The 26,166-nt window shown below is 38.6% G+C and overlaps 1 protein-coding gene across 6 annotated transcripts in view; it reads right to left on the reverse strand.

Moving 5' to 3' along the window:
• Papss1 (3'-phosphoadenosine 5'-phosphosulfate synthase 1) overlaps positions 1-26,166 on the reverse strand; it is a 126,235-nt gene that overhangs the window by 25,159 nt on the left and 74,910 nt on the right. For all 6 annotated transcript variants that reach the window (XM_015484621.2, XM_048813706.1, XM_048813703.1 and 3 more), the window contains exons 6-10: positions 21,556-21,669; positions 19,044-19,155; positions 16,698-16,903; positions 15,364-15,499; positions 2,836-3,104 (exon numbers count right to left, since the gene is read on the reverse strand). In XM_015484621.2, coding sequence (XP_015340107.1) covers positions 2,836-3,104; positions 15,364-15,499; positions 16,698-16,903; positions 19,044-19,155; positions 21,556-21,669 — 837 coding nt within the window. The remainder of the gene's footprint in view (positions 1-2,835; positions 3,105-15,363; positions 15,500-16,697; positions 16,904-19,043; positions 19,156-21,555; positions 21,670-26,166) is intronic.

Below are 26,166 nucleotides of genomic sequence, written 5' to 3' on the forward strand. Positions count from 1 at the left end.
CGGCAGGGAGCATGGGAAAAATGGAGGAACTGTGACTGGGCAAAGTGGAGGGATGGGAGACTTAGGGGTAGGGGTAGGAAAGATGGTGGAATGAGAGGGCCATCATTACCCTAAGTACATGTATGAAAACATGAGTGGTATGACTCTACTTTGTGTTCAACCAGAGACATGAAAATTGTGCTCTATTTGTGTAATGTGAATTGAACTGCATTCTGCTGTTATATATGACAGAATAAATAAATTTTAAAAAAACCTTAACATAGAATTCACAGGATTCTCTGTTTCTTTGGGTCTTTGTTTCCAAAAGCCCCCGTGTCATGTGAAACTTGTACTAAGTAAAGGTGTCCTTTCCTCTGGTTAATCTATCTTTGTTATAGGTGCCTCAGCCTTGAACCAGAATGGGTGAGGAAAGACATCTCTTACCACTCGGGATCAATGATTCAGCTTTGCCCTGCAAGAGGATGATGCTAGGGTAAGCCATGACCTTTAGGTTCCTTCTCTTCAAACTTCCTTCACAAATACCTGGCTCTGAAGTCAGAAGACATAAACATCTTTCCAATTTAAACAAAGGAGTATACCTGGCCCTATATGGTACTCTCTCAAAGAGGACCTTCTGTTTACTATGACTGTTTTATTATTTTTCTATTCCTCCATTCTCACTTTCTAAAAAGTAAATTTTAGTTCATTTAATTGAGATAATTTCATATCTCTTCCACTTTTAAATAGGCAATATAAGAAACAGAAAGAGGACAAAACAGGCCCTAAACAGGGGAAGGTAAATTCCTTCATTTTCTCAGCTGGCTTTTAATGGGATTATTGATCTTAAGCCCATTCCCAATCCTAAATCCATCTGGGTCATTCCCACAGTAAAAAATAATTCTCCTTTAATTTGGGAGAATATCAGTTCAAATATCTTCCTTCAAAATGATATCGAGGGGCTGGGGCTATAGCTCAGTGGTGGAACACTTGCCTAGAATATGGGAGGCAATGGATTCGATTCTTAGCACCACAAAAAAGTATAAAATAAACAAATAAAGGCATTCTGTCCATGTACAACTACAAAAAATATATATATATATATTTAAATGATACCAAAGATGTCATCAGCACTAAGAGAGGTTGGGAGAACTACCAGAACAAAACTGTTACTTTTATTTCCAAAACAAAAGGCTCCTCTTTGAAAAGCAAGAACTAAAGGTCAGGGTAGTATCTAGTGAACATGAAGGGACATCACTGGCCAGTTCTTAAAGAGAGTGGAATGTGGAGCATTACTTGACAAGGGAGTTTCAATGCAATGTTTAGGCTGGCCCTGAAAGAAGAGTCAAATACAACTTCATCTTTTATCCTGTTGTTATTGCTTCTTTTGTCTGTTTTTCTCAGATAAAGAGGTAACAGAGTATACAACCCCATAACTAAACTCCAATAAAAATGTTTAGGCTTGATCCCAAAGAACAGTTAAATGTCTTGGATTCCCTTTGAAATTGTTTCTGGAGGAGGACATCACAGAGTTTATATGACTGAATTACTTAGATCTTTTTAGAAAGGGTTTGCCTCTCAGATAAACTGAAGTGAATTCATCACCCTTCAAGGCAGGGATGAAAAAGAATGCAATAATAATGTGCATTCCATTCTTTATCTTGAAAAATCAACAGGAAGATGACTGAGAATTTCCCACCCACTCTTTTTGAGGTCACTCACTGATTTATTCATTCATTTAGCAAATATTTTTGAAAGCCTACTTTGCCTTGAAGCTAAAACTTAATCAAGTCCTCTTCTTTACATATGGATATTAAAAAAATCTCAAACATTCCTTTTGACCAAGAAGTAGAATTCCAGAACACCCCCCCCCCAATTTCAAGAAGCAATTTTACCTCTCACTCAATTATGCTCCAATCATTCACAAAGAACAGATGGAAAACATTCTGAACCTTTTTCTAAGATACTGAATGCATTTTGTATTAGGGGATGAACATGCTGTAGTTTGGCATGGAATGTCCCCACTAAGGCCCATGTGTTGGAGGTTTGGTTTCCAACTTGTTACATGTGGAAGCTGGTGGAACCTCTAAGAAGTAAGGCTTAATGGGACATCTTCCAGTCACTGGGGTCACATCTTTGAAGGGAATTGTTGGACCTGAGCCCCTTCTCCTTTCTTTCACTCCCTGGCCATGACATTAATGGTACTGTTCTACCATGCACTTCTGCCATGATATGTAGCCTTTACCAGAGGTCCAAAAGCAATAGAGCCAGCTGAAAATGGATTAAAACCTCTAAAACATTAAGCCAAAAGTCAACCTTTCCTCTTTATAAGTTAATAATCTCAGATATTTGTTATAATGAGAGAAAGCTGACTGAAGATACCATGGTTTTTCCCCCCACTGTAATTCCTTTCACTCTTGCAAATTTAAAAAAAAAAAAAACAAAAATAAGATAAAATCTGTCACTTGGAGACAGTGACATAGGATTTTGTTAAAGGAACAATATCAACATTGCTAGAGCTGTGTCTGTATCATGGCCAGGAGTTACAAGAGGGCCTGTGTCACATCTTCCCAGCCTCACCCAGGCTTCTATCTGCAGGGAATGATCTCACCCTCAGAGCTGGTACCAAGAATCACAAGAAGAGTAAGAGAAATCTCTCCAACCTTCCCTTTCCCTAGGAGGCTGCTTCTTGGGGGCTACAGGTGGGGAACATCCCTGCCAATAGGAGAGTATTCGGGAACACTGAATGTTTGGAATAGACCCTCCCGTAACAGAGAATCAACAGGTGAGCTGGTGACACTACTGTGTTAGTAGGAGTGGCTTCACACTGCTGCAGTGAAAATCTCAAAATCGGCCTACCTCAGTCGGCCCAGCATACATCATGGGCGATGGGAAGATGGCCACCACTGTGCTTTCAGGATTCAGGACTCCTTCCTCCAGCACAGCGGCATGTTGCTTCATACGCCACATCAAAGGAACATCGTCATCCTTTGTCCAGCCACCAAGGGGGTGAAGGAGGAGGACAGGGCGCCGGTAGCCCCTCTCTAGAAGTTGCTTATGAGTGTCCTGCATTAACAGAGCATGTCCATTGTGTACTGGGTTGCGTAATTGAAATGCAAAGACAGCATCTGAAAAGAGAATTTCCAGAGTGAAGAATTTCTAATATTACCTTCCACAGAATGAGAAATTTTTAAAGTTTGATGGTGAGGATTAAGAAAACACATGCAGGGGCTGGGGCTGGGGCTCAGCAGTAGAGCACACGCCTAGCTCGTGTGAGGTGCTGGGTTCGATCCTCAGCACCACATAAAAAATAAGTAAATGAATAAAATAAAGGTACTGTATCCAACTACAACTAAATATACATATATATATATATTTTTTTTTTTTTTAAATACACATGCATGCTCAGAATCAGAAATCAGTGAAAAATATGTTCTGCTTTGACCGTTTGTTCTAAAGCAACATGATGCACACTTCTAGCTACAATAATAAATAAATCTTACATGCCTGAGGATATGTAATATACTAGTCATGGATTTATAATAATTACTCTCTCCATTCACTGGAAACTAGAGTAACTGTCAGACTTTCTTTCTGGTCTTAACATCTTACTCAATTATAACAGATATAATTTCTTGGTCTGTGCTTCAATTAATTACCAGATCAACTCCTCATAGAACTGAAGACACTGCCTTATTAAATAAAGACAGAAAGGTAGATACATTTGTAGTTTCAAAATCTTACTATTCAAATATGCTCCTTTATGTTTACCACTTTGCTTACCTAGAACCCTACTTTGAACTGTGAGCCAGTGTCAGGATTCTAGATTATAGTGCAGCAGCAATAGTTCCCCTTTTTACAAGAGTCACTGATGTTACTCAGACAATGGAACCAACTATAAGATTAACAGAACTGATTACTGTTTCCTGCTTACAACTCTGGTTTCATTCCTACACAGTACTTGCTACCTACCAGAAGACTGATCTTAAAAGCTACGGTTCTTTGGGGAATGGAGTAATTTCAAGGAACAGAGACAATCCAGTGTAGGATCTCTGTATTTACTGCCCTTAACCCTGGCACAGCCTCCTATGATGCTGACCCAAGCCTGACTTAGAGAGAGAAACAGCCTCCTTCCACTAATACTCTTTAAACCAAACAACAGACATCTTCCTCAACTTATTTTCAGTTCTGATGCTCTCCTATCACCATGACAAAGGCACAGGAGGAAGACTGTGACAATGCACTTGACTAGGACTTTTTTGTTTGTTCATTTGTTTTGCCACCTTTTGTAATAGCCAAGATTTACAGTATTATTATTATTATTATTATTATTAGAAGTTCTCCAGTTGCTTTTTATATATGAAGAAGGCTGATTTTCACCAGCTATTTCCTAATAGCTAATATGACATAAGGTACAAAGCACAGCAAAGTCCATGATACAAACACTTGAGCATTCAAAATTATTTGCTTTAGGATAGAGGAGGGATATGCAGATCTGAAAATTTTTCTATCCTTCTAAATTTACTTCAAGTTTTATTTTACATGGACATGAAAGACCCCAAAACCATTCAGCAGAACTCCAGGGCTCGCCTAGATTGAGAATCAGTTTATTCCCGAACTCTATCATACCAGTCTTTCAAAAAAGAATGAATAAAGAGTGCATACACTAGTACTAATACTCCTTAACTTAGAGAATGACTATCTGACCTTATTCTGCCACTCTGGTTCCAGCCTAAATAAATCTCATCACTGAATTTAGTTTTATGGCCTTTCTTCCCTCACTTTACCCTGCCTCCTCTGCATGAAGCCTTGAACCCTGAAGTCACACTTACTAAGCATTAATGAGTCCTCCTCATGGGCTAATCTGCGTCACTGAACAGAGTGGGGGGCACAAGTCTACAGCAGCAGGATCAAGGAAACTAGCTGGTACCTGGAGCTAACAGGTCCAAACCTGAGAGGACAACTGGTTTGACTGGAAGACCACATACAAAGAGGTACGACAAATAAGCCACTAAACTGAGGACAATAAGAACAAGATTTCTCGCAGTGGAAGAAAGGCATAAATACAGAAAGGAAAAAGGCCACAATGTTCTGCCTCACCTCAAACCCTGAGGAATGGAGCCAGCCTTCTATGTACTGAGACATCTAAAACCCTGAGCCCCCCAATATACTCTTCCTCCCTAAAATTGTTCTCATCAGGTCTTTCAGTCACAGCAGTGAAAAAGCTGACTAAAGCTACCCGTAAACTACAAAAACATCAAGGTCATGAAAGTCAAGATAAAGACTAAGTGACTGTTCTAGATATAAGGGGATTAAAGGCACATGATCTAGGTTCTGAACAGGAAGGAATGGTGGTAAAGAGAATACCTTGCTGTAGTTCATTGGCTTTTCAATAAAGACTCTGTTACAACATGGCATGATACGAATGGAATACATGGATTAGACAGTTTTGCATCAATGCTACTTTCCTGAATTTGATAAGCATTATTCAGTTAGGTAGAAGACTGTCATTATTTTTAGGAAACACAGATGAAAATATAGAGGGGTAACAAGGCATCAAGTCTGCAGCTTACTCCCAAGAGAGTGAGAATAAGAATGGAAATGAAGTATGTTAATAATTGTGGAATCTAGGTGAAAATTACACAGGAGTTCCTGGTACTATTCTTGTAATTTCAAGTAACATTAAATTAAAAGTGAAAACTAAGAAGACATATCAAACAATTACAATCTATAGATCTTATTTAGGTCCTGGATTAAACAAACTCTAAAAACAAAAAGAAGAAAGGGAGAGAAAGAAGTGGCTATAGAATTACTAGAAATTTGAACACTGACAGGATTTTGAAAATATTAAGAAACTATTATTATTTAGGTGCAATAGTGGCATTGTGGTTGTGCTTTTTAAAGCCTTTGCTTTTAATAGATACTGAAGTAATCAGATGAGATGACATGCGGTTTGAGATTTGTTTCAGAATAATATGAGGAGCTAATGGGGGTAGAGAGTAAACAAGATTAGCCTAGAGTTGGTAACTACTGAAGTTGGATTATGTTTGAAGTTCCCCATAATAGCAAGTTTTAAGATAAGAAGCACTATAGGGTTTCAGAAGAGGCACTGCTTTGCAATGGGGTATTTATAGGCTTGAATTATAGGTCTACCAGTTTCTAGTCATGCCTATGCCTTTAAGGACTGAATTTCACCTTCTATAACTTTGAATGGGGAGATTCTAAGTGTTATTATTATCAAGAAAATAATATAAAGGGCCTAGCCTGGTGAGATACACATTGTAGTAACTCATAAATCCAAGTTCACTAAGACAATTCATTCTTTAAAAAAGAAAACAACCCCACAGACAGGACACGGAAACTCCAACTCCACTGGTCCACTCCACTACTACCACTGCAGCCAGCTTCCAGAACGAGAGAGCACCTCTGCACTGTGACACACAGGCCTTGTCCTCCCTAACGTGGAACAGGCTCCTGCCTTTGAATATACATCTCAGGTAGAAGACAACTATGTTCTTAGACTTCAATCAGATCAAGTCTGATTTTGTAAAACTGTCAATTAGCAAGAGCATTTATATGACAGTATGTATGAAAGTAAGCATGAAAAATAAATTCCGCCTCAGATGTACAAGTTCCAAAGATTCTCATAGTTTAACTACCTGCGCTTTCTTTTCAAAAAGACTTAATGCAGCTTCATATTAGAAATTTAACAGATGAAGTTAAGATATGTGACTTATTATAGCATATAAAAGACTTTGTTGCCAAAATTTCTTCCAGGTAGAATTATTTCCTATCAGTTCCATTCAAAAATCCAACGGTCACTTGATCTGCCCAGTCTTTTATAAGCTTCTGGTCTTCTCAATCCCTTGGAACCATTTATCAATGAATTACACAAATGCTTTAACTGCCGGTTGTTCCAGGCTGAATTTTCATCTTTACCAGCTTGTTTATCTACTAGAGATGAAAAAAATGTAACAGAAGTCCCCGATACATTGGAAACTTAACATGTTTAAGACATTGTCACAACAGCACAAGCCAATATGCTTGTCCTCTATCAATTTTCAATAAAGGATAGAAAAAGAATAATAGGTTACTATGGACCAGAACCAATAGGTACTTACAGGAACTTGCATTAACATCTGAGACCTTATCCCCATTTTCTAAAGAACAATGACTGTCACCCCATAATCAGTGCAAAACATTTGCCTTTTCACTTGCAATTCCTAGTGAGTTATTTTAAAACTGCTTTACCTAAAACAAGGAGATATAAAAGGGCTTAGGGAGCCAGGGTATGATGGCGAGTGAGGACGTCAGGGACAAGACCAGAACAAAGGAGCATGGAGAGGGTCTTCTAATGAGGTCAACTTCCTACGTGACAAAGTACTCATGGACATAAGCAGGAGACCCAATCAGACAAACACTCTGTACTCATGCTCCTAAGGAGGGAATCCAATAAAAATCTAAAACAGACACATGGACAGAATGAGCACTATCATTAACAGGAACGTGTGGACAGGGGAGGAGACCATAAAGAGAACAGGCCAAAACTCCACCAGATTCCCAGCTTTAGTGCCCCTTCTCTTTGGAGAAGTCTATCTCTGTAGCTTTTGCAATAACCTGCTCTTGCTTGCTATCTCTGTGTCCTGTTCTTTGATTCTTTGCTGAATAGAAAGAATAAACCTAGCCCCCCTACAAGGTAACAAAACCATGACTTCTACTGAGTTTGAAAACGGGAGATGATCTATAACATGAGTGAAAGTTAATTTTAACATTGTAATTGTCATTTCTTCCTAGCCCTCTGTCCCCATTCCTGAGGAAGGATCAGGAATTCTATAACCCTGATTCCTGGAAAAGCACACTGCAGAGCTGCTGACAGCACACATAAAAGTACGCTTTTTCTGTAGGAACCAGAGTGAGTATTTTAGGCTTTGCAGGCTGGAGGTGTCTGCAACTGCTCAACCCTACCATCAGAGTGCAAAAGCAGCCACCAAGTGAAGCTGTTTTCCAATAAATGTTATTTATAAAAACTGATAGCAGGCCAGATTTAGCCTTCAGGCTGTGGTTTGTTAATCTCTGAAAGACAAATAAAATGTGGTAGGTAGGAGCACAAAGAAAATTCTAACTAAGCCAACTAGTATGAGGAAAAGCACGGAGGCAGAGAAGCAGATTTTGTGTCTGAAAAGCACAAAATCATCCATTTTGTCAAAGATGGAAGACACATGGAGCCCGACATAAATCCTGGCAAAAGACTATGATGTGAGGATTCTGAATGCCCAGTTGGGAAGCATACTGGGTACCAGGCTGTGAATGAAAGTAAAATAAGCAGTAACATGCACAGACAATTAGCCTAATAGGACTGTGCAGGATTGACATAGGGGAGAACAGAGAGTAACCAAATGGAGTGGAGAGACAACAAACAAAGCAAAACAAAATCAGCAGGCTGCTGTACACATTTTCATATAAAACTTCTGCCAATTCTTCCATTTTCTCAACCCACTTAATCAAATATTCGTCCCCCAGGACACTGGTCAGACTTACTTGACAGACTTCAATCTCCACACTGGTGGAATGAGGTCACACTATGACAATGGCAAAGACAGTGGTTGCCTACCCTCTACACCCTCCCCCATCCCTAAGGGCACTGAGCAGAGCTGTGTGTAAACAACCTGCAAATTCTTATTTTCTAATGCAAGCTCCCCCCAGCTCAGACCATCTCTCAGTCTGCCTCCCTGGTGTATGGGCACCTTAAATTCACTCCTGCTGGCCTCCATCTACACCCCTAGTCCTTCCTGGATGCCCTCTGAGCACAGAACCATTCATTCTACCTTGGACTCCTGAATTCCTTCCTTCCCTGCATTCTCCACATACAACAGATCACTTGTGTTCCCTGCGTCTCACTCGCAGCTCTACTTTCTTCATACACACACATTCTCAGCCATTCACCATCTCTTCCCAAGGTACCCCACTAAGTGTGCTTCCTCCTCTAGAACAGCCTCCACAGCAGGCAGGCAGGCACAGGGAGGAAATTAGCCTCAACAAGACAAAAATTCTGGTTACACAAGCTGCTCTGAGGTAACGGCAGAACTAGTCTTGCTCTCTAGGAGCTTACAGTTCAGTCAGAGGAAGAAAAAGGAAATGTTCATGAGTAAGGGAATAACTACATGTTGGAAGGAATACAGTTCCTTCAACTCCAGCAAGCCATGAATTGGTCTGCTTTCTCAGAAATTAAGGCTGCTAGATGTGTGGAGACACAATGCTGAGGAAAAGAACAGGGCTTCATCTCTTCACCTGTATATGGACTGCTGGACTGGATTCACTCATTCAACCAGGTCCTTCCGGTTCTGTCACAGCGAGCAGGAAACGCCTGCCAAATCCAAAAGGCACCTTCCTGCTTTAAGAGGTCCTAGCCTTTCTGTTGCCTGCAACATAAAAATCTACCGCTGTCTTCCTAGCCCTGAGGCCTGCTAACCACGGCACCAACCTCTCCCTATTCTCATCTGCCTCTTTACTGCCCTTCTGCCCCTTTGTTTAAAGTTAAACCATGAATCAACTGAAGAAAATTTAAGGGGAAAATCACTCACGACTGGATTATCTCAATACAACTGTCTTTTTTGCAGTTTCCTAATTTTTCTTTTTGTGCACACATTTTATGTAATCATAATCAAATATATGTGATGTTTTACATTCTGCTTGGCCGTTTCGGCCTGACCACGTGTTTCTCACATCTTGCAGTCCTCTTGGAGCAGCGGGTTCACTGCCGGGCCCTATGGAATTCTTCTTTTACGTGCTCATTCACAAACTGACCCTTTTGCCTAGATTTGATTATTGCACATAAATAGATGACTTCTTTTAGCCACATCTCTAAGCCCTAACCTTCCAATTCACCAATTATAGATTTATCACAAAACACATTTTACTATGTAATATTGCTCATTACCTTTCCACCTCCCCTCAGTTCCTCTACCTTGACTACTACTGTCACATCTCAAGCCAAACTCGGATCCAGTCCCCACACCTCCCTTCCTCTGTCACCGAGCATCCACGTGAAGGGACCGCCTAGTGCAGTGACACAGGCTCACTTCCTTTGCTCTGATGCTCCCCTATCCAGGCCAGGAGGCAACACACCAAGGAAACAAGTGAAGTCTGACCCCTTGTGACAGTGGGAGGAAAGGGCAGCTATCAGCATTCCCTGATGGGGTGAGGCAGGGGAGCATGGGAGCCCTGGAGAGGTATGGGATATGCCATGGGAAATGCCTCCTCTAAGCAGCACAGGGAGCAAGGACTGTCATGGCCCAGTGCAAAGAGCAGGCCGACCTTGCTCTTCCCCAGCTGAGAGCTGAAGGGCAAATGCGCTCCACTGAATTAACAAAGGAGGCAATAGGTGGAAAAATGCTCCCAAATCCTAACCAGCCCTCCTCAGATTTCTCAGAACTGTGCTTCACTCCCCAGCCCAGTAGGAACCCCAGGATGCCCCGGAACCACTAGACCCAGAATTACAACATCTGCCTGAATCTCCATTGTTCTGTGAAAGTGTCCTACATAGCAATAATTAATAATGCTCCCCTTCCTTTCTGACTCAAGATTTATCAACGGCCACTTTATCTGCCCCCAAACTCTAATAGGCATTTCCAATTATCCCTAAATCAACATAGTACCTGAAAAGTTCTGAAAATAATTCTAGTGTTGTGAGTGTGTGTGAACATGCCTGTGTGTGTGTGTTTACACAGGTGTCAATAAATGGATGGGTGTGGGTGCTTTGTGGAAATTTTGGTTTTGTTTTGTTTATAAGGGAGCTGGAAGTACGGAGTTGGATCTCCCCTTACCCCTTAGGATTGTCATAAATGATAGGTCTTTCTTTCACTTAAACTGTTTATGAGGGGAAAGAAAAAAAGGAATCAATGAGTGATGAAGATAGGCCACCTGAGTAAATATGAGCACATTAATTAGACTTTTCACAAGCTGATATTCTCATTCCCCAGAATATGGCAGCAATGGCTATTCTCTAAAGACTGGAAATGCTTTGAAACGAAAGTAGAAAATTATGCCGAATATAAAGCTTTTGCCCACTGCTCTCTTGCCAATTACTGCCCATGCTTCTCTTTATCCACTGCTGTCTACGCCAGGCAGGATTGGGGGGGGGGGTTCCTTCTAGAGATTACCCTGGGGTGGGGTGCTGTTTTCCTGTCTCCACAACGGGAGGCATTAGCAGGCAGCAAAGGATGAAGGGAGAGAAACCGCTGGGGCAGCTCTGGCCCCTAGAAACATCTTGGCTCTGTAATCCTGGCTGTGCCACATGTCCCTGCACTGGCTTCTGCCCGAAGTGCCTCCTCACAGCTCCAGCTCCCATCTGGCTCCAGAAACACTCCTTCCTTCCCTCCCCTTCAGGCCTGGTAATGCTACCAATGCCACCTCGGCGTTCCCTGTGGGTCCCCTCAGCTCCAACCATGGACATGCCTCTGCTTGCTGCTGAGACCCAACACAGAGTCCCTTCCCTTCCACTCTAGGATGCAGCATCTCTAGCTCACTGCCGTTCATGATCCAGGAAGCCCACCATTTCAAAGACAAATCTCCTGTTTTCCCCTCAGCTTTCTCACGCATCACCCCCACCATTACCTAAAATAGCCTAACAACTCTATCCAGCATTTAAAATATAGCTCATAATCCAACAATTCCACAAAGCTTTCTCAGATGTGTTCACACTACTCTGCAGCATATTAGCTTGAAAGAAATTAAGCAAGCTTTTCCCTTTGTCATTAGCAGGGAATGACAGCCATGGTCCCTGTGTAAAAAATACTAACAGGCTCTTCTGTGGCTTAAGTGACACCACTTCTCCCTCTCCAGGATATTGATCACTCATCAGCAATTCAAAGGACCTGCTATCTGGAAATGTACTGCTTGCAATCGCTGGTGTGGGTATTAAAAACCCCTTGATCTTTCAACTTCAGAATGGTCTAGAAACAGTCACACAGACTGAATTAATGTTGCACGCAGGACAAGAGTCCGCATGGAGTGATCAAAATACTTTTTCTAAGATGAGGGGAGGAGGAGGAGAAAGAGGTAAGAAAAAGAAAACTCTGGTCAAAAAAAAGTAAATAGCCTCTCCCTTGAACACATCAGTGACTGACTTGTTATTGACTTCCTAAAAGAGCGAACAAGTACTACAAAGTAAACTCCTTGGTCTGTTGCTTATTTGCCTTAGTCTAAAATGGAAAAGTAAATAAAATCACACCACGAATCTTTGTTGTTTGATGTAAGGCTAATAACTGGCTCTTAGCTACTTTAAACAAAGATGCAGTCACTCATTATGCAACAAATTCCCTAAATGACTAAAAATGTTTGGCTCAAAAAGAAGAGTGCAAAACAGATGTAATATTGAAGTGTCTAATTATGAACAATAATTCCATGATAAGACCTCTCTACCATGCCAAAATTAATTTACTAATATCAATTCCAGATATGAATTCAAACTTTGGTAAAAAATAAAATAAGGTGGTCTCAGCAAGTCCTCCATTAAATGTATTTCTGTTGGCCAAAAAAAAAAAAAAAAGAGAGAGAGAAGTCTACATGTAATAAACTCTCCAATGCTTCTGGTTACAAATAACACAAAACTAAAATAGAAGTGTCTTAGGTAATTCAAATATGTATGTTCTTTTTGAATAAGAAATCTGGGGGGTGGGGTTATAGCTCAGTGGTAGAATGCATGCCTAGCATGTGTGAGGCACTGGGTTTGATCCTCAGCACCACATAAAAATAAACAAACAGAAAAAGGTATTGTGCCCATCTACATTAAAAAAATAAGAAATAACAAAAGAGAAAGAGAGAGAAAGAAAGAAATCTGGAGGTAGGTGACTCCACAGTCAGATCAGAAACTCAAATGATAGAAGAACATAGATTAACATATTTGGGATTCTCTTGTATACAAAATGGCTGCAGGAGCTCCAAATACTGTATCCTCATGTGACAGCATACCAATCAGAAAGAAATCCAATTTCTCATCAGAAAGGAAATCTTTCCTGGAAGCCCACTCCTAATAGCTCAGTAGCCAAAACTGATATACACAGATCCTTAACACACACTGACAAGAGACTACTAGATTGCCATTACTAAATTAACTCAATCATTAATCATTCATCAATTGGGCCCAAAATGTGTAACCAATAAAGAGAAATGAACTGTACACAGGTAACCATCAAGTGTAGCACTCAGAAGTATATAAGTAGTTTAAGCCAAATATCTGCTTTAAATTCAGAGGGTAGGAGTAACGTTTAGAAGGCAGGGAAGCTCCTGCCCTCAAATCCTAAGAGGCCACATAGGAAATGTGAATGAAGGAGGCAGGCTGTGTGGAAGGCATGGAGTACCAGAGAGTGTGCAACCCCCCTGAGGCCTCCAGTTCTTAAGCCACTTCAAGTTCCTATCACTTCAAATTTCAGCAAACTATAGCAGGGCTCAGGAATGAACACATATTCTTTAATCTTCATTCAAAGACAGACTAATTTGGGCTCACTGAGTTGCTTACTGCCTTGCTTTTTGCTGAAGCTGGCTTTGAACTCACGATCCTCCTGCCTCAGCCTCCAGAGCTGCTGGGATTATAGGCATGCACCACAGTGCCTGGCCATTTCACTTTTAAAAATAAAATCCTAGGGGGCTGGGGCTGGGACTTAGCAGTAGTGCACTTGCCTGGCATGTATGAGGCACTGGGTTCGATTCTCAGCACCACATATAAATACATAAATAAAATAAAGGTCTATCAACAACTAAAAAAAATTTAAAAAAATAAAAATTTTATCCTACTCTTTGGATTCTATCGATATTCTCAAAGCAAAGTAGTTTCCGCCCAGCTGCAGAACTCCTAGGTGGTGAGGAAGGCAAAGGTCTGTGTTCTAGACTCTGATCTGACACTAGAGTTCACAGGAGCTGACCACAAATGACAGAATAAGAGCTGCCTTTGCCACATGCTCTATAGTCCCTTGGGAACAGGAGCTTGTGGTTGTTGGTATGGCTGGGTAGCCAGATATTTCCCCGTCAGCCGCATTCACCTGACCTCTACACAGGAAATAGCAGAGAGCAGCACCAATGCTTAAGGCTTAAGGCTTTCCCCTCTCTGTGGAGGATGAGCATGAATGACAGCATGAGAGCAAGAGGCTTCAAATTCTTCAGATCTTAAAAAAAAAAAGGCTCCCAAAGACTACAAGGGATGCTGCTCCCTGACATAGCACCTTGAACTTGCCGGTGTGGTCAGAGAAGGAGTGCGGTGCACCACGAAAGCAGGTCATTTCCCTCTGTCTGTGGACAATACCTAACAGTAGTAAATCTCACATAAAAATCTTGTCCTGGAGAACTTCACAGTGTACAAGACAGTATGGTAATGAATGGCACCTGGGCCTTTCTATTCTTACTGCTCCATTTCATCTAAACCTAGAAGTGATGTGAACTCATTACTGACCTACTCTAAAAATTCTGTTACTGTTTAATATCTCGCTCTTTTATACCACAAACCCCTCACATTTATTTATTTGTGGCTCTTTAGCACTTGGCACAATAAATACGATTTCAATAAAAAGAACACAATAAAAGTTCCATTGTTCTTTATGTGCTGCTGTGATACATTCCACTTTTAAGAAATTCCTAAATAAGTTCATTTTCAAATAAATTCTGTTCTGAAGTTCTATTCAGCTTAAACACAAGTTTTATAATAAAGAAACAAACAAAAGTTCAATTTGTTATTAAGATCTGTTTTAGTCAGTTTTTTCGTCGCTGCAACCAAAACACAAGAATAATTTTAGAGGATGAAAAGTTTACTTGGGGCTCACAGTTTCAGAGGTCTCAGTCCACAAATGGTTCACTCCACTGCTGTGTGCCTGGGATGAGGCGGAACATCACGGCAAAAGGATGTGGTGAAAGAAAGCAGCTCAGGACATGACAATCAGAAGGAGAAAGCGCTCCCCTGACCAGGGACAAAATACAAACCCTAAAGGCAATCTCTCAATGACCCCCTCCTCTAGCCACACCCTATCGGCCTAATGCTACCACACAGTCAGTCACTATCAGTGGATTAATGCACTGATTAGGTTAAGGCTCTCATAACCTAATCATTTCGCCTTTAAACCTTCTTGCATTGTGGAACACATTAGCTTTTGGAGAACACCTCGTATCTTAAACCATAATAGCATCCATCTTCCAGAGTATATACAAAATGTTAGATCAAATTATACCATTATAACAAAACAACACAGGCTGGCTCTGTCTGCCTTTCCTTATATAGTGCAAGGCTACAGATACCTTTAACTTATCATTCTTTTATACATTTCAGTTAGCATGAGAAAAAAAAATCTTCTAGAAATCTGTCTCCAAGCAGTGCCATATCATGTAATTAGGTCCATGTCTTACCAGCATTCATATCCTTAAACTTCTGCTTGAGCTCAGTAGGAGTAAGACGATATTGATCAAGACCATCATTCCAATAAATTCGGTCCAAGACTTGAAGATCTCCTCCAATCAGCCAATCTCCCTGCTCCATAACCATCTAATGGGATGAAAAAAAAAAAAAGAGCTATTCAAACAGAAATAAAAAATTAAGAAAATTCCTTTTATATAAACTAAATACATTCACCGTGAGCTATTCTCCATTGTAAAAGCAATGGCAAATTTGTTGAGCTGATCAACTGAATTGGTGCTATTAGAGGTGCTACAGAATTAGAAAATATATTGTGTAATTTCTCAAAAAACTTGTGAAACAACTATTAAATTTACACATGAAAGGTAAGAAACCATAAGAATAATTAACGATTTTTTAAGTAATGAAAGTATTATTTTTGTTGTTGTATGTTAATTAACAAAATTTATAACCCTGGGTCACCCCACTCTCTGTGTGCTATAATCCTAAACTTTTAAAACATTAACATCATTGACAAATTCAAATTTATACTAATTTGTCAAGATCATTGACAAACTCATCTACATTACCTCAAGTTTCTTCCAACTTCACTCATCTTTCCCTGCATCTGAAAGGAGGAGACACTACCCTCCAGGACCTGCCTGCTTTCATAATGCAGCTCAAGCCCACCCTTTATCCCTTGTCACCTTGGTTCACATGCCAACAATGCACATAGTTCCTTTTTAAGCTCCAATCTACTTTAAAATACCTAATAAATGACAGAAACTTGACCTCAATGCTAACATTCCACACACAATACATTAAGTAAAAAGGACACTTTGGAGAAACTAAGTACATTTCATTGCTTTTATACCAGAAAAGCCCCTGCTGTGGGCTCCTGTAGCAGCCTGACCCCATATCCTCCTGTCAGTAATGATTAGTACCTGCTCCCACAAAACTCCGAGGTCATAAACATGGTGCCCAGCATGTCCTCAGCACTATGTTCCAAGGACCATCACCTAGCTTTGTGCCTGTATATATACTTGCTGTTTTTAAATACTTGTTATAGGCTCAGGGTGTAGTTAAGTGGCAGAGCAAGTTCTTAGCATGTATGAGGTCTTGGGTTCAATCTCCATCACCAAAAAGTAAAAATAATTATAAGGATTTATTGCATAAATATTTATCTGGACCAAATGACAAGCCCACACTCTCACTACATTAATTGAAGAACCAATCACAATTCTGCAAATTATTAACAATTCCAATGGAGCAGTTAACACACAGGAAGTGCCCACATTTTGGTACAAATGTTATTGACAAAGAAAACTCAGCAAGGGGTATTAAGGACCTTAATATATGGGTGACTCTTGCATGTTGTGCCCCACTGTCGGGCACAGCGCTCCTCTTTCCTGTGCTCAAAGAACTCTGGATTGCGAAGAATTGCCACACGGCGGCCCTCATACATGAGAGCAAATGCTGTACATCCATCCAGCCTCTCCTTCTCTTCTTGAGTAGCTGTCAGAACTATAGGCACTGACAAGTTTATGACACCCCCTGCAGGACACAAGAGAACACAAAGCACACAGTGTGGGTTACTCAACAAGCCTAGCCACCTCCCACTTAAGTGGACACTTCAAATGAAAAACGGCTATGGGTCTAATGGCAGTATTCCTTAGTACCTGGCTAAGAAAATCAGGAGAAGGAACAAACTACAAGGGCAGGGACAACAAGCAAGAATTGCAGTTAAAAAAAAATTAAAATAATCAACACTGTGTAGGGTAACATTTCCACATCTATTCTTCAACCTGAGAGAAAATTTTTATAAGAATTAAAAAGTAAAAGAAACCATTTAACAAGGCAGCATCAGCTAGTTATGATTAGCAGTGCCAAAAATATATCAAGCAGACCTATCATAAAAATGAAACTAACAACTATGTTTCAGGAACCTTGCAAGAAAAATTTAAATCCTTATTGAAGGCAAACCATAAATAAGTATATTTTAAGTGTCAAGTTAATTAAGTATATTTAAATATTCTTGATTATCAATGCAATAGGAAGACAAAACTGCCCCAAAAGCTATGTGTGTGTGTGTGTATACACACACACACATATATAATATACATATAAAGTCAGAATCAAACTAATGTCTACTATCATAGGCCAAGGTAGCAATCACTGGCTCCATTTAGATCAAAATGTGCTCTGTGCTCTGAGCCAGATCAGAGGAACTGTCTCAGGTTCCAACCTTTCAAGCTGCAAAAGTTTTTCTTCTCAAGACATGGTGTATGGCTTAGAAGAATAAAATGTAAATTCATATTTGGACTGACTTATTGAAGAAACCATACTTTTTGGGAATCAAGGCATGTGTTATTTGGACAAAGATATACCTACCACTACTAGGTACAGTTTAAAATGCAAAGTCACAGCCATTCATGGTAGTGCACACCTGTAATCCCAGTAGCTTGGGAGACTGAGGCAGGAGGATCGCGAGGTCAAAGCCAGCCTCAGCAACTTAGTGAGGCCCTAAGCAACTCTTTAAGACCCTGTCTCAAAATAAAATATATTTTTAAAAAGGATTGGGGATTGACTCAGTGGTTTAGTGACCCTGGGTTCAATCCCCAGTACCAATTAGTTAATTAATTAATTAATTTAGTGAAGCTAAAGACTAAGCCTAAGACTGAGTCACTATAGATAGTCCACAAAGACAACCAATAATTTTAAAGAGGAAAATCAAAGTGCAATATTTAATCCTTATGTTCTTGTAATAAAGTTTCTTGAGGAGAATGATTAATAATTATAATTTCTAACATCAATTTCACTCCCCTGGTAAAAGAAGTCATGCATATAAGAACCTGGTAGTAATTTTGGATTCTGTGACATTCAAAAATATTTTGCATAATGAATGCTCAATTACAATGACCACCAGTACATAATATAAAGATAGCTGGATTATGATGATAATACACTGAACATTAATTCCCTTGGCCATTTTTTAAGTGGTTTAAGAGAATAGGAAAAACTGTATGTTTAGCCATCTATTTCAGGATTCCTTAACTTGGATTCCATGATTCCTCTTTTGAAGGTTCTAGCATGGCTACAGTATAGCAAAATTTGGTGTGCAACTGCAAGGTTCCAGAAGGTGCTTTCTACAGCGATCAAGTGGATATGATACAGGAAAACTATACTTGCTTTTACAACCCATGCTCTGCCTGAATTTTCAGGTCCTCCATCTCCCTCTACAATAAATCACAATCAGAGAAACAAAAACTGAAACAGGCTCTCACATGCCTTAAGGACCAATGTAACAGTCTTCAAAAGTTACCTCAATTAACCCATTGTGCCCCATCAACCCAGATGTGGAACATCTATAAAAATTACAGGATAAACATCATTATATGATACATATTATTATTAATAAAAATAACATAATTATGACAAAATAATCATAATATATTAGCACTAGTTAGTATAATTTTATATATATATATACACCCACACACGCTCATATATGCTCTAGATTATGACTGTCAACCTATTTTAATGTACCCGTGTCAATTTTGTTGAACAATACACAGAACTGAAAACTTGGGACTTAATGGTATTAATTAGTTACCATTATAAACAGTGACAGATACTTGAAGCTATATAATTTCTCTTCCATGCACAATGTAATTTTGAATGTAAAATATCTTACCATCCAGAAGACAATCAAAATGAAGGCACTGTAAGTACTCCCTCTCTCTCATGAAGCCATTCAGTGGTGTTGCCCAACCTTCAGCCAGAACCTGTACCCACTGCATATCCACCTAATAAATCAGTGACAAAGTAAATATTTCCATTTCACATATATGAATTTATAAACATAAGCAATAAAGGCCTTAACAATTTAATTTCTTTTTTCTTTTTTTTTTTGTACCAGAGATTGAACCCAGGGGCAATTAACCACTGAGCCACATTCCCAGTCCTTATTATTTCCTGAGACAGGATCTTGCTAAATTGCTTAGGGCCTTGCTAAGTTGCTAAGGCTGGCTTTGAACTCTCAATCTTCCTGCCTTCAGACTCCTGACTTGCTGGGATTACAGACATGAACCATCGTGCATAGCAGGAATTTAAATTTTGAAAGTAATGGAAACAAACATTTTAAGGATGGTTACAGATTTTACAAATCTAACAAAAAACAAGGGCACTAGAAAAATATGCATTTCTCCTAATAAATTTAAATAATATAACCATGTATGGTGACAGACCCCATTATTGAAGCAGGAGGATCAAAACTTCAAGGCCGGCCTGAGCAACTTGGCTAGACCCTGTCTCAAAATAAAACCCCAAAAAGGTTGAGGATATAAAATGGTAGAGTCCCCCTGGTTCAATCCCCAGTACTAAAAAAAAAAATTTAAAAAATATAAATAACATTAGACTTCAAAGTATTTGTAATAAAGACAGCTTCACCTAAACCAGTGCCTCTCAAACTCTAACCTCTGGAAGGTTTGTTAAAAGAAAGTTGTTTCACGCTCAAGTTTCTGATTCAGTCAGTTTACTGGTGGGCCCAAGATTTTGTATTATATCATGTTCCTTGGAAAAACAACAATGAAAGTCTGGCAAATACACTTTGATGACCTAACCAAACGAAATTTTAAATAAAAATATTTACCAAAAAAAAAAAAAAAAAAGTCCTTCACCCATGACAGAGTACCATTCATTCTACAAGGACTATTATTTCTTGAATTTTCAGATTGCCAGCATTTTCCATCAGAACACTGAAGAATGGATGAACTGTGTATGTCATTGCTGGACACATTCCTTTTTTAACTGAATATAATAGTGGATCTCAAATGAGAAAAGATGAAACATCTGGCCAAGTGGACTGCAAATGAAATGTAGTCTCCTATTTATTCCCAAAACAAGTTGGCCAATGAGTCCTACTGCAAAATCAAATAATGGTAAGGAATTCCCCTGCTTCAATTCACGAAGAAAATGTATTTATAAGTAAAATTTTTTTCACTTTGAAATTTTCCTCTGATTAATTTTTCCTGTAACTTTGAAAGTGACTATTATTTGTCTCTATTAGAATCCAATTCTAGATGTTGTCTGTTAGAGGATAAATGTCTATGCTCTCACCCCAACCCAAATTCCTATTGAAGCCTTAGCCCCCAGTGCGACTACATTTGGAAAAGGGACCTGTGAGGAGGTTCAAAGAATGGCAGTGTGACCTCCAGGTGCCCTGCTGACTGAATGCATTTGAGAACCACAGTTCTGGAGGAAATTCACATTTAGAAAAAGCACTGTCTTCCTGGGTTTTAGAGTCTGACAGACCTGGATTTATATTCATTCATTCCTGTTCTCTTTGTATCCGTGTGTTCATTCTGTGCAAATTCCTCACTGACAAATTCTGGCTCCATTTCCACAGTGAGCTACAATAGGCCTCCCTCCCTGCCGCTCCCCAGCCTGTCCCTGGATTCTGGTCAGAGACCCAGTCACACAAAGGGTTTCAAAATCATCAGCTCCTATTAGGAATCTGAATACTATGTGAAGAGTCTCTCTCCAAACTCAGTTTTATTCTTTCTCCTTACTTTCAGATTTGGCACATTGCTGGGTGGTTTGGATTTGTACTATCTTAGAAGAAAGGCTAGGAAATCCAGCTTTTAATCCATATTTTTATTCCTTAACCTATGTTTTTAAAATACACGTAAATGGTACAACTTAAAATTCTCTAAAATTTGTAAATAAGAGTTTCCATTTCATCATGCCTAGTTTAATTAAGTAAGATTTTCTAGGAAAGACCCTAATGATTATCATTAGAGCTAAGATAAACAAATAGAATCATTCTTGATATATGAGAGGGTCAAGTATTGGGCAGGAGATTAGAAAACATGTTTAGAGGAAAAATGTTCATTTTAGTTATTATGGATTACTATTTCTTAAGGTTTTAGAACCCATTCTTTCTCTTAAGCCTAAAAATCTCATACAATCTTTTGTTATTTGATATTTCAAAATAAATACATATTATGACTAAAGCAATGGCAATGCAGGAATACTATTTCACAAACTAAATATATTCCCCATCCTGGAAAATTATGATATACACCATAACACCCTCACCCCCCAGCCTCCCACCACCTCTGGCCTCAAACACTGCTCAAACATTCACCATCCTAACAAGCACAGAAGGCTGCACCAATCAGTTTGAAAAGCAACACAGAACTTACTTTATTTATTTTCAATGCTGGTAATGTTTCTGCATCTGTTTTTGCCAGATGAAGTTTATTTTCTGGTACATACAGTTCTTTCACTTCATAAGAGGCATCCACAGGTACAATATCCTGTAAAGCAAGAAATCTGTTCGATTCAACAATTTGGATTTCTCAAAAGAGAAAAAGAAAATAAATCATGGATAGATAAGTCAAAAGGCAATGTGACAACATACCATGGAATTAATAAAAGTATAAAGAGTAATAAAACAAAAAACAAATTCAGAGTTCCCTCAAAGAGCATCCTAATGAAGAAAATCAACAATTCCAACTGTTAAAAAAAAAAAACAACAGTATAAAAAGGGACTTTGAACCAACCCAGAAGCCCTTCAGTAGACGGACAGGGAAACTTTGGTATAAATACACAGTGGAATATTACTCAGCATTAAAAGAGAATAAAATAAGGCATTTGCAGGTAAATGGATGAAACTGAAGAATATAATGCTAATCCAATCCCCAAAAACCAAATCCCAAAAAACCTAAGGCCAAATGTTTTCTTTGATATGAGGATGCTAACTCACAATGGAGGGGTGGGGGGATGGAGAATCTTTAGATATACATAGGGCAAGGGGTAGGAATGACAGTTGAATGTGTTAGACATCATTACCCAAAGACACAAATGGTGTGAAAATACTTTGTGTACAACCAGTGACTTGAAAAATTGTACTCAATATGTATAATATGAAATGAGTTGCATTCTGCCATCATGTATAACAAATTAGAATAAATAAATAATAAAGAAAAAAATAAGATGAAAAAAAGTGGGAACGGGGGCTTTGAATGCTGTGGTCCCTCCATTCAATTTGCCTAATGTTAGTTGAGCTACTCTCAAACAAATAGCATCCCATATGCAAACATGTCCCACAACTTAGTAGGGAAAAAATAAATTCCTAGAATATACTGTATATCAAAAGCAGGCAACTTCAAGTGATCTCAAATACAATGTTAGAAAAGGAATTTAAAAACAAACAAAAGAATCCCTTGAAATGTAACCATTTTGTTCATTTGCAGATACACCTTCATCACTACTATCACTAAAGCCACCTTTCATTCATGCAACACAATTTTCCAGAATATGCCCGTTTTATTCCCACTATCATGTTGTGAGAAACAATACTTTTTTATCCCACAAGAAATTTTCCCTCATACTAAGAAGTGAACTCTGGATTGCACAAATGCTAGGCAAGAGCTCTACCACCAGAGCTACATTCCCAGCCCAGACTGGAACTTTCATCAAAGCTCCAAGAACTCATTTACAGGAAACAGGGACAATGTTTTTTTTCCCATTTACCTTATAAGTATACAAATATTTGTGATTACCACAACATAAACCATTTACTCACTGCTCTCACAACACCTGCCTTAGGAGTATCCTAAATGTATTTGATCACTTTAACTTGCTTTTAAAGCTAAATCGGTCAGGTAACCTCTATAAGAACACAAAATGATACTGTTTGAGGGCTTTTTATAATTATGTTCAAGCAATGTTTTGTTATTCAAACTAAGGCAATTTTCAAGGGAATGAGAAAATAAGGCATAGATGGGAAGAAAATATTTCTCAAAAGGCATATCTGATAAAATACTATTGTACAAATGAACAAATATATTATCCTATATTATATCCTATATTATACAAAATATACAAAGAACTCATAAAGCTCACCAACAAGAAGATATCCCATGCTCACGGGTTGGAAGAATACCATTATAATGGACATGCTACCCAAAGGGATGTACAGATTTAATGCAATCCTCATCAAAGTACCAACGATATTCGTCATAGAAATAGAAAAATCAATACTAAAATTCATATGAAATCACAAAAGACTCACAACAACAAGAGCAATCTTGAGGAAAATAAGGTGGGGGAGGCTTAAGGTATCTGCTAACAGACTACAAAACACATCAACAATGGTACCAGCATAAAAACAGACATGCAGGCCAATGCAACAGAACAGAGATCCCATGAATAAATCTGCACATTAAAAAATTAACTCATTTTGACAAAGGTTCCAAGAACACACATTGGGAAAAGGACAACATCTTCCACAAACGGTGTTGAGAAAACTGGATATTCATCTGTGGAAGAATGAAAACTAGAACCCTACCTCTCATTATGTACAAAAATCAACTCAAAAACAAGTTGAAGATTTAAATGTTAAGACCCCAAACCATGAAACTACTGGAAGAAAACATAGGAGAAATGTTTCATGGCATTGGTTTGGGCAGTAACTTTTTTGGATACGACCTGCAAAGCACAGGAACAAAACCAAAAATGAACAAAGGGGATTATATCAAACCAAAAAGCTTCTACACAGCAAAGAAAATAATCAATACAATGAAGAACAACCTACAGAATGGGAGAAAATATTTACAAAGTAGGCATGCAACAATGGGTTAATAACCAGAATATATAAATAATTCAAGTATTTTAATAGCAAAAAATACCTTATGGTCAATAGACCTAAAGAGATACTTTTCCAAAGAAGACATACAATGTGAGTGTGGTGGTGCTTGCCCATACTCCCAGCTACTCAGGAGACTGAGACAGGAGAATCACAAGTTCAAGTTCAGCCTGGACAAAACAGTGAGACTCTGTCTCAAAATTTAAAAAAATAAAAAATAGACATACAATGGCTAACAGGTATATATATTAAAAAATGCTAAACATCATTAATAATCTGTCAAGTAAAAATCATGAGATATCACCTCACTCTAGTAAGAATGACTATTAGCCAAAAAACAAAAGATAACAAGTGCTAGTAAAGATAGGAAGAAAAGGGACTTCTACACTATTGGTGGGGCTGTAAATTAGCATAACTATTATGGAAAACAGTATGGAGGTTCCTCAAAAAACTAGAAACAAAACTACCATATGATCCAGCAATTCTACTACAAGGTACACAGATAAAGGAAATGAAATTGGTATGTTGAAGAGACACCTGCAGTCCCACATTCATTGCAGCATCATTCACAACAGCCAAGATATGGAAACATCCACCAACAGATAAAGAAAAGGTGATTTGTTTACACAACACAATACTATTCAGCCATAAAGAATGAAATCCTGGCATTTGTAGCAATATGGATAAGCCTGGAGGGCATTATATTAAATGAAACAAGCCACACACAAAAAGATAAATATCATATGAGCTCCCTCATTTATGAATCTAAAATAGTGGATCTCATAGAAGTAGGGAAAAAAAATGATGGTTACCAGAGGCTGGAAAAAGGTGGAGAGAATGGTGTGTGAATAAAAGTACAAAGTTACAGACAGAGGAACAGGTTCTAGGGTTCTACTGCACATTGTGGTAACAATAATATATCATATATTTCAAAATAGCTAGAAGCAAGAATTTTGAATGTTCTCACCCCCCAAAAATAATAAATGTTTGAAGTAATAGATATACTAATGACTCAAGCTTGACCATTACATACTGTATACATGTATGGAAACACTACAGAATGCAGCATAGATATGTACAATCATTACATATAAATTAAAAATGGAAAATTAAAATTTTCCAAAAAAAAAAACTTCAAAAAAATGAACAATCCACCAGGCATGGTGGAGCATGTCTGTAATCCCAATGGCTCAGGAGGCTGAGACAGGAGGATTGAAAGTTCAAAGCCAGCCTCAGCAACTTAGTGAGATCCTAAGCAACTCAGGTAGATCCTGCCTCTAAATAAAATTTTAAAAAGAGGTGCAGATGTTAAGTGGTTAAGCACCCCTGTGTATAATTTCCAGTACAGGGGGGAAAAAAAGGAAAGAAAAAAAGAAACAATACAATTAAAAGATGATCATAGACCCGAATTGACACCTCACCAAATTAGATACACAGTTGGCAAATAGGCATACAAAAAGATATTCAACATCATACAGCATTAGAGAATTGCAATTAAAACAGTGAGATACCACAAAACACCAAGAGAATGGCCAAAAGCCAAAAGAATGACACCACCAAATGTTGCTGAGGATGCAGAACAACAGGAACTTGCATTCCCAGTTGGTAGGAATGCAAATGGTACAATCCCTTTGATGTTATATAACTAAACACATCAAGCCATAATGCAAATTGTTAAATAAGGAAAGTCAATCTGAAAAGACATATGCTGTGTGACTCCAATATATGACATCAATTTTGTTAAGAACTTAAAACATCTATTAAAAAATAAAGTCTACTTTTAAAAAATACAAAAAATAAAAAAATTAATTTAAAAATGAAATATTAATAGAAGTATCGAATTTTTTAGAACACTCCCTACTATTTTCCCTGAGGAAAAGTGTTTGGAACAAACTTCAACTTGTACAGTCATTGTCACATAGCAATGCTCGGTAGATGACACCGTGTTTGTGTAAACACACTCTAAAATGCTTATATGATGATGAGGACAATCTCCTCGGAACACTTTTCTCAAAATATGCCCCATGTTAGGTCAGTTTTTGTTGCTGTGACCAATGTACTTGCCAAGAACAACTTACAGGAGGGAAAGTTAATTTGAGCAGGAGGTTTCGAAGGTTCAGTTCATGGTGAGCCCATGCCACTGCTCTGGGCCTAAGCTGAGACC

This window comes from Marmota marmota, unplaced genomic scaffold (assembly GCF_001458135.2).
Source record: "Marmota marmota marmota unplaced genomic scaffold, marMar, whole genome shotgun sequence".
Taxonomy (NCBI): domain Eukaryota; kingdom Metazoa; phylum Chordata; class Mammalia; order Rodentia; family Sciuridae; genus Marmota; species Marmota marmota.